Source organism: Mytilus trossulus, chromosome 9 (genome assembly GCF_036588685.1).
Source record: "Mytilus trossulus isolate FHL-02 chromosome 9, PNRI_Mtr1.1.1.hap1, whole genome shotgun sequence".
In the NCBI taxonomy this organism is placed as follows: domain Eukaryota; kingdom Metazoa; phylum Mollusca; class Bivalvia; order Mytilida; family Mytilidae; genus Mytilus; species Mytilus trossulus.
In genome coordinates, this window is record NC_086381.1 from 9476984 (window position 1) to 9487280 (window position 10297).

The following is a 10297-nucleotide window of genomic DNA, read 5'->3' on the forward strand; positions in this document are numbered from 1 at the left end:
GTAAATAGCCTTCCAATTTTCACAAATCTGATAGATTATTTAAAAAAACTTCTCCATTACTTGTCTGATTTAGTAATAGATGAAGCATGTAAGGAAATATAGCTTTTTAAGGGTCTTTTAAATGTTGTACCCAGGGGTAATTTCCCTCTAGTAACTGCTGGGTCTTGTCCCACATATGGACATGTTTGAAAAGCCAACAATTTATTTCTTGTAATGCAATGTGAAGAGCATCTTTTCCTGAATGTATGACTCAATATGCTTAGGTGAATAGCAGCCAGTTTGAAAAATATGAACACCTCAAAGACTAGAATTTGGAGAAAAATAATTCTGCTGTTCTCTCCTGTTACAGCTTTTTTGTGAATTTTTCCGTGTCAGCAATACAACGTTACATGTGATTTTTATAGTATCTTATCAAATTGATATATAGATGGAAGTAAACTTCTACACCATTCGAGTAAATGAACAAAAAGTACTGCATAATTCCTGTCTGTTACGTTCTGTCATGTTACCTGATAAAAAGTAACAGCATAACCATAAGTAGTAACAGGAAGGATGTTCAAGACAATTTCACTGATAAATCAACAAGTTCATCTACTTTATGCCAACTATTTCATTAACTATAAGTTATTATCACCATATCAAATAAATTTCAAAATAATATACAGTATATTGAATAAAAAAATAGTTATTTTTGCATTGGATAACAACAGAGAACATTGTGCAATTCTAGTATAGTAGATATTAACAGAAATAATTTTTTTTTAGATTTTTTCATTCCCGAGACATATTTTTCATCTTGCAAATACAGTTTCATAGGATAAATAGCATTGTTTGCTTTTATCTTCCAATTGTTACCAATCTGAATTGATGTATTTTTAACTATTAAATAAAGCATTTTTGGAGAAAAAAAATCCTTTTTGTTACAAACTCTGTCCTGTAACCATTGTCCTGCTACTTAAGATACTTTCATATTACCGACATATCTAACTATACTTTAATATATTTCTAAACCTTTTGTACTGCAAATGCTAAAATTAATAATTGGCATTTACTAAACCATTGCAGTATATACTAGTAAACCATAAATAGTGTCTTAAACGTATTCCTTATTCCCATTAGAAACTTTAAAATTGATTCTTTTTGATAACAGGAAAGAACTGATTTTTTTGTACCATTTTTTTTTAAATTGCCATTGTTACCACAATTGTTTGAATTATAGATCCTAGATCCTAGATCCTCAATGTGTGTTCTTCGATTTGTGCTATTATAATATCGGGTCTAAAGACATTTTGTTTGTTTTTTTCTTATTGCCAAAAATTATACTTTTTCAGATATTGTCTCATAAACAGAATAACAAGATTATCATACTTTTACATATGTTTGAAAGTAGCAAATATTAAGTTTAGTGATAATGATCTAAAGTGTATACAAATTACCTGTCGCTCTAAAAAGCTACAATAAAACAATTCGTATGAATGATAATATATGCATAGCCACGCACCCCGTAATATAAAACTTAGGAGATATAAGGTTGTTGACCGGTTAATACCTCTCTTACAGGGGATCATGGATTCTGGTTACTCTTGGGTGATTCTTGCAGGTAAGTTATTTCATAATATATCTACTAAATCAATCGGCTTTTAAGAACCAAGGACGAGAAGTATATTATTTTAAAACATTTCAAAAACTAACAAAAATAATACTTTTTGGCTTGCAGTAGTTTTCTGTGTTTACCTTCATGATGAACGCTAGTAAAATTATGATATACAGGGATGTACTACAAATTGCATCATGGTTGTTTTAACCTATAGCTAAACATATTTATTTTCAAATGTTTTTAAAGTAGAGATGGATAGAGCATATGATGACGAACTCCACTCAAAGTAAGAAGATACTTTAAACTACCAGCAACAGTGGGTTACTTTGGGAGGAAACCCTGCTATCGATACCAAAATATGAGCTTTCATGAAAATGTGGCTCATTCGCCAGAAATCATAGCTTATCTCTCAGAAAAATGTCACTATAATAAACCATTACGAACATCAAGGCTTTTCCTCCTCAGAAAAATAGCTTAGTCGCACAAAAAAGAAGCATAAACTCCCAGTATGTGTGGTTTACGTTTAAGAAAAAATAACTTACCCTCACATATAACACCAAAAAAATAAATAACTAGTTAAATTTGGCTCTCTTATCTCCGATTTGACAAAATTTCTACATATTTTTTTTTCTATCTCGCCCATATAAACGTAAAATGATACTTTGTCAATAAAAAAAAACCAACACAGAAAACAAGAATAATTAAACAAAAACATAAAAATGTGTATCTAATGGAGAGCCCTTTCATTCCCTTCGTTAATTTTAGGCATGCCATCACTGGTGTGTTGACCTTTATGGAATAAACGTTTCACAGATGATTTGGGATATGTTTCTATGTCGTAACTGCAATCCCGTTCCTTATCACCACAAATGTGACCTTCCGAATTAGACTTTTTAACGAGTTTGTAATAACAAGTGCTATACGACTGGTGCCACATGTAATGCAGGATCTGCTTTTCATTCAGGAGTAACTGAGATCATCCCCAGTTTCTGTTGCGTTCGTGTTGCTCAGTCTTTAGTGTTATATGTTGTGTCTTGCGTACTATTATTTGTCTGTTTGTCTTTTATTATCTGGCCATGGTGTTGTCAGTTTATTTTTGGTCTTTGAGTTTGACTCTCTGGTATCTTTCGTCCCTCTTTTCAAAAATGGTTGCCAATATTGTGTACTCATTGAAACAAGCTAAAGCCAGACCGATGAAAGGGCCCGCCTCCAAGCAAACCTTTTTGACAAAGAAAATCAGAATTTTAAAATTATTGTGATCTTATAAAACGGGGGGAAAAGTGTTTTAAAATAATTGTATAATAATCCTGGCAAAGGTAAGGTAGATATGTCATATGTTGCATACTCTTTTCAGCTTTGTGTATGCCCTGGTAATTACTCATATAAATTGTACAATAATGCAAACCTTCCATTCCTTTAAAACAAAAACAAAGATAAACTAGATTTGTAATTGCCAGCAATAACGGATGGCACCCTTCCCCAATTGCCAGGACAACGGCAGCCATTTTTGAAATTCCAAAGTCAAAGAGCACATCAGCAGATGCCATTTACCATTTTGGTAAAGTTTAAGAAAGATTGGAGCATTTTGAAAATTTTGAAAATTTTCACATTTTACCCGTTTTCATGGCAACGGCAGCCATCTTGACCATTCCAAAGTCAGACGGACAACTTCACATGGTGGTCAACATCCAACACCAAATACAGTCTTACACATGTAGATGCAGAATGAAAATGATGATTGCTTTTTATAAATAAAACAATTTATTTCATTTTCACAATGCAAAGATTCTGTAACAATATAAAATCGTTCATGTAAGTAATGAGTTTCTTCAACATGTTATCTTTTTTATAAAATAACGAAAATACCGAACTCCGAAGAAAGGTAGAAACGAACAGTCCCAAAGCATTTGGCAAAATCAAAAGCTCTAACTCATCAAAGTTATGTTATTCATCTTTGCTTAAAGTGAATTTATTTCGATTTATTTTGATTTATTTTTTTTTCTTTTCTCATTTGTTGTGCCTTTATTTGCGTATTTTCTTGAAAATGCGGCTTTTACATTCGTTTTATTCATTTATAATTATCGTTAATCATCTTAACAACATGATTTTTTTCGGTTTAATCTGTACGGCAAAAGTGAGAAACGCAATCGATTTGAGATGACCAAATTGTTTATTGATATTTTACCTATGATGACGTTGTAAATTCTATCAATGTCATTGACAAAGTCACGTGCCGCCTTATATTAGTTTCTAGTATCATCTAACTTGATTATGAGGAATGAAATTATCAGCCAGGAAGATCAAAGGACAATTTCGTACAATAGCGATTATATTGTTTTTTATTCTATTTCAGGAGCTTTTATGAATTATATGATACTGACAGGTGTTTTAAAATCATTTGGTATCCTTTACTCAGAACTACTAGACCAATATGATATAACATCGGGACAAGGTGCTTTCATTTTCAGTTTGAAAGTTTTCATGCTGGCGATTTCAGGCATGTATGACATACCTTAGGGACCTATAATTATTTGATTGATGAACAATGTGTGTCCTGCATTTATTTAAGTATTCTAATGAAGGATTTCTCAATTTTTTTTATAAACGAACTTTATCATATGCTTAATAAAAAAAAATGAAATAAAACAAATGGGGCCACCGTTCATTTGAAAAGAGGAAGTCATTTTTGTTTTGTCCTTTTTTCTGTTGAATTAAATAGGATATAGAGGTAATATCGAAATAAAAAAAGAACTAAATTACAGAAATCGCTTACAATTTACAATTATTCAGTTGATGTACAGCTTATTTGAAAACAATGATAGAAACTGGAGGTCACAGATGAGTTCAAAAAGATATCAATATAAATGCAAAAACAAAATGGCATTTTGACCAAAAGGGACATAATTTGGAGCTTTTTCAATGATAAAAACATTTTAAAAGTCATCTTGGGCCAAACAAAATCGATTATTTTGGATTATTTTGTACCATATCATAAAATAATCACTTATAAATTAAATTTGTAAGAAAAAAAAAAGGTTTTTTTTTGGCTGAAATTTTTGTACTCGCAAGCCTCCTTAAGCCTTTTTATTTTTCACTTTTATCGTTCCTTCATTTTATTTCATTAGTTCATTCTGATTTTTTACATAGATTATCATCCTGCCTGTTTTGTTTTCCAAAGTTGCCCATCCTGCCCTTTTATTACGGAAAACTCCTGCCGTACTTTTATTCAAACTTCATCCAAGCCTCCCTATAAAAATCAAATGCTAGCTCCATTGAATGTGTAGGATTTGATGTCTATGTTGGCAAACCATTTCATTTAAACGTCAATATTCAAATAGTACATTTTAGATCCAGTTGGTTATAGATTTTAGTATTTTCAGAAGTGGTTGAATTCTTAAAGTCACAGATGAAATTGTATTTGAAAAAGTAAATAACAAACATGAAAAATCGAAAGTCTATGACACAACTCTACAAATGGTTCTCAGATATAAACAATTCATCAAGGGGGGAATTTTATCTACACTTTAAAGAAGAGTTTTGCTTGGAACCATATCTGTTAAAATTAAGGCGGGGTCATAGGGTAAACATATGTAAATTAAGGGTATGTAATACAAAGTTTCCCATCGAAACAGGAAGATGGAGAAATGTACCACGAAATGAGAGGATTTGTCCACTTTGTAAAGCTGGTCTTGGAGATGTATACCACTATATATGTAAATGTACCAACTATGAAGTTAAGGACTTAAGGGGGAAGTTCATACCTCCATATTATTTAAAATATCCAAATGAAAAAAAAGTACTTGGCATGCTTAAATATAGTAAAAGTAATGTGCTGTCTAAGCTGTCAATTTTTATTCAAAAGGTAGAAAAGATGCTTGTCTAATTTAAAACTGTAATAAACACAAACTTATTTTTGAAGATGTATAATTTAAAAATGTATTATGTTTGTATGATGAACTATGTTGTAATTAATATTGTGTATATAAATATGCTCCTGTTACGCAGTCTTCTGCGGCTGAGTTTTCTCTAATAAACTATCAAACTATCAAACAAATAGTTAATAAAACAAATCCTTAACTAATGGCACATCTATTAACATGATCAATATACATTTTTTCTGTTTAGTTTTTTCTTACATTTTTCATCAGCCAATGATGTTTCAGCCTTCATAATTTTGAAGGTATATATCCGATAACACTTGATTATCAAAAAGGTCTTGAACACAGAAGGTAGAACAAATCGTTTTCGGATCCAAAGATTTGACACATGATCTGTATTCTTATCGGTATGGTACATGATATGAGTATCCATGATAAAGCCAAGGACGTGCACAGCTTTTTGTTTTAAACCTCCTTGGACAGTGGTCACAGTTTTTGTACGTACGTGTATGAAATTGATAGACCTACGTATAAAAACTTTGCAATACAAAACAGATAGGATAAAAATCTATGTACAAATTTTCATGTATGATATTTCAAACACGTACGTACAAAATCATTGCAACTAATCATGTTTATTGCATCATTTTTATATGATGTGGCAGATGATTTGAGATGATGATAGTCAACAAAACCAGATAAGTAACATTTTATGTGAAAAAATTAAAAAAAAAAATCTTATACATGAAACATGATTATCACCAAACGTCAACAAAATATTTAAGCTACATAAACATTACAATGCAGATCATCACATATTTTGATAAATGGCTGACAAATTTGGCAGTTTATTTGTGCACCTTTAAGCGATATACATATATCTCTTTTTACTATGGAAAATATCAAGTTTTCTTAAAAATAATGTACAGAGAAAGATCTATGAAAATCATATCTTATGGCTTTTGATTGTTGTTAGTCTTCTTCTATTCAATTTTAATTATGTATACTATAGATAAGATACTAGATAGACACTTTATAGAGGGAACTATACAATATGAGATTTATTTACTCTTGCTTTAAAGGTAAGATGGTTGTTCCAATTAAAAATGATTGAATACAAAGCAAACTGCATGACTTGTACTATAAACTTGTTATCATTTTGAAATATCTTTTCGTACTAGGTGCATTATCAGGATTTCTAAGTACTACATTTTCGTTTCGAGGTGTTACATTCGTTGGAGGATTACTGATCGGAAGTGGATTATGCTTCAGTGGTTTGACCAGTAGACCTGAAATGTTATTTCTGACCTATAGTTTACTGACAGGTACGACATGTGAAAATTCACCAAATTTTACCAAATGCATCAATTTTAGTTTGTGTAGGCAACGATTGTACCGATTCATTTAGATTGCATGTTTGTGTTTGAATTTTATTGCTTACGTCATACCTTCTAGAATTATTGAGCCAACCAAAAAGATGGTTTACAAGTCTTTCAATCGATTAATCATTCAAAACCATTAAATTTCTTGTTTTGTAGTAGCCGAGTCTTATAATGTCAAATGATATGTAATTAAATTGATTTCAAACAAAGCAATTTTACAGTTTTCGGAACCACGTTAATATTTTAACTTCCCTCGTATTTAATTTAAAAATGACCATATTTGGACATAACTTCGACTTCGATTTGATTAATTGGAAACTCGTGTAAGTGTAGTGTCATCCAAACTGGTCGAATTTCTATAATCGTCACCAATTAGAATTTGGACCAGAGTTGAGAACCGTATGGCATGGTTGAGTTGAGAAGAGTAAACAATGGGATGGAAAAACAAATAAATATAGTAAAAATGGAGAAAAAAAATATAGTAAAGCTACTTGCATCCTACACTATGTACGAAATGGCAAAAATAACAACTTTTTACTAGCAAATATAAAAAGCAGCTCATCTAATAAGTCAATAAAAAATGAAATGGTTTTCAATGATTTGGTACGATGATTTTGGTTGCTTGCGTCTGCATCATCTTAAATTTGTTATATTTAAGAGGGATGTTTAAATGGTACGACTGTAACAGTAAAAATACTGGCGAAGACAAAAGGAAGAAGTATAAGATTTTTTGTAAGCTCTGATTAAGGGACGACATCTAAAGTTTAATGTAGGATAAAAAAAACTTAATTCATATAGTTTTTTCACTGAAAAAAGTCCATTTTTCCCAAACTGGCAATATCGTGAATTTGTAGTTTTGCTATTTTCTTTTTAATGATGTAATTCTAAAATTTACTTCTGAAAGTACAATGAAATGTACATTGTCTATATAAAACAAATATGTTGAAGAGTTTAGAGTTTACTTGACTTGTAAGTTAATGCTTAATTTAACTGTCTAGTGCGCTTGCTCTATTACGTAAAAAGTTTTACCAGAATAACCCTTTCAAACAAATCGTAGTCGATCCAGTAGTAGTATCTTTCTTGAAAGTATCGATTGCATATGAAACTGAAAACTACAGAAAGCATGCAACAAAAAATAATTGAAAAATGATTGAAAGCAGGGGGATTGATATGTACATCTATACAAAATAGAACATAGTTGACGCATGACATGACTTCTTAATTTTTATAAAAGCATGTGTATTTGTATTTTAGGTACTGGGTTAGGTTTATGTATGCCATCATCACTTTCAATCGTCAACTTTTACTTCAACAAGAAAAGAGCTTTAGCTAGCGGAATTGTTACATCAGCCGGAGGCGTATCAGCTTTGATATTCCCCGCTTTGTATAGAGTTTTGTTTGATTCATACGGAATAAATGGTGGACTTGTTCTATTAGGTGGTATTTATTTTAATGTGTGTGTAGGTAGTTCGTTGTTAAGACAGCCACCACAATTAAGGAAAATAACACAATTTGATAATGAACACAGAAAGTCTTTTCTTAATTCATGTTTGACTGAGACAAGTAAATACTTGGGCATTTTAAGAAAAACTTTTAAAAAGATCTTACAAAACCCCTGTTATAGACTTTACACTGCGGCCTTTTCCTTTGCACTTGTGGGTTACACTGCAAACTTCACAGTCATTCCACCACACTTGCGTAGTCGAGGTATTTCTGACAACGATATTGTGACGACACTAATGGCAAGCGGCATAGGAGAATTGATTTCTCGGATTGGAGTTGGATATATAGTCAACAAAAAATATGTAAAGGCAGAAACAATCTTTATTGCTAATATGGGAATAAGTGGAATATTAAGTATCGTGTTTCCTTTTTTTGACGCAGTTAGTGTGAATTATACATACAGTCTATTAGCTGGTTTACTTCCGGGAGCTATTAATTTATTGATGATGTTGATGTTGTCTCCAGTAATAGGAGTTGAACAGTTGCCGTCCGCTTTATCGTTGTCATATTTATTCATTCATACCTTTTATTTGATTGGAATGCCATTTATAGGTAAGTTTTGTTTTATAACACATAAGCAAAACTGAATTCATATAGGGGGCCTTAACATTTAAATGTATTTGCAACTACCATAAATGAAAACTTTGTAGATGAAAAAAATAATTTTTACGTGTATTTTGTTGTTGCACAACGCCATACTTTTCTCATGTAAATATATTTCTATATTTTATCTCCCGAACATAATGAAGTAAAAGAAAGACACAAAACAGACATGCATGATTTCACGAGCAAAGTGAACCGTTCAAATTATGAAAGTTGCCTTTCATCTCATTAGATATGGCTATTCTATATTTTATTTCCCTGAGTTGATTGCTCACATTAAACACATGTATAACATCGAACAATATGTGTGTCCTAATATGCTGCTCGGTAACTCCTACACACTCATATGATTATGTCAACTTTCTTACTTGTTAAACAAACACCTGCAATTTCTGTTTTAGTTTTACACACCTGCGCATCAAGACTTGGAGTACATTTAAAGTGAAAGATCAGAATATTGTTTTTCTTCTGTAAAATATTAGTTATACTATTACGTTTTAATAATGGAAGGTTCATGTATTATATTTACGCCTCATAAAGTGTATTTTTTATCTGAATTACAGGTTATATGGACGATTTGACTGGAAACTGGAATGCGTCATTCTACTGCATTGGTTTAATGCTTATTTTGTCAGCCATTTTAGTATTGATTGGAACTCTTACATGTAATCGCGAACACAAGTCACAGGATTTTAAGAATGGAGTGACATTAGAATGCATACAAAGCCCAGAAAGCAAGCCTATGTTAGCCATATCGAAAGTTAGCAGTATATGAGTCCACCTTTTTTTGTTGTTGTTGTAATTTGCTGTTTGATAAAAGATCGTTATACTGAAAACCCTTTTTACCTATTCAAAACGTATAAATAGACAACTGAAACGTTTCCTGTTTGGTTCATATGAGAACGATAACATGTATTTTATATCAGTTATATTATGGTGTACTTTCGAAGCACAGCATTACATATTAAACAACAACAACAACGACAACAATAAAACCAAAAGTGTTTGAAAAACTAACCTAACAAAAATTCAATACAAAATAAGAATTTTTGAAAATATCAAAATACTTTGTATAAACATGTGAGTACTAGGGCTATCTTGACAATTTCTTTCACGTCGCTGTATAGTAAAGGAAAGATAGGTTCATTCTTATAAAAACTGATAATGCACGTCTGTAGGATTTTAAAGCATTCAATTACAGGTGAGAGGTTCAGGTAGCCATAATACCAAGTTGAAATCATAATTTTCTACATAAAAAATGAGAGTACGAAGTCAGGGACAATTGTTTTCCATTCGGTTGATGAATTTGAGCTTTGATGTTGCCTAGAAGGGAC

General features: G+C 31.3%; 1 protein-coding gene across 1 annotated transcript; it reads left to right on the forward strand.

Annotated features, from left to right (window-relative positions):
- The first annotated feature begins 1566 nt into the window (after window positions 1-1566).
- On the forward strand, window positions 1567-9738 carry LOC134684293 (monocarboxylate transporter 12-like). The gene is made up of 5 exons (XM_063543579.1): window positions 1567-1600; window positions 3951-4049; window positions 6657-6800; window positions 8112-8912; window positions 9527-9738. Exons 1-5 carry the CDS (start codon window positions 1567-1569, stop codon window positions 9736-9738), a joined length of 1290 nt encoding a protein of 429 aa, XP_063399649.1.
- The last annotated feature ends 559 nt before the right edge of the window (window positions 9739-10297 follow it).

Coding starts and splice junctions, on each gene's coding strand:
- LOC134684293 (XM_063543579.1), top strand. CDS start 1,567: ATGGATTCTGGTTACTCTTGGGTGATTCTTGCAG. Junction 4,050..6,656: donor TGATATAACATCGGGACAAG/GTGCTTTCATTT, acceptor TTTTCGTACTAG/GTGCATTATCAGGATTTCTA. Junction 6,801..8,111: donor GACCTATAGTTTACTGACAG/GTACGACATGTG, acceptor TTTGTATTTTAG/GTACTGGGTTAGGTTTATGT.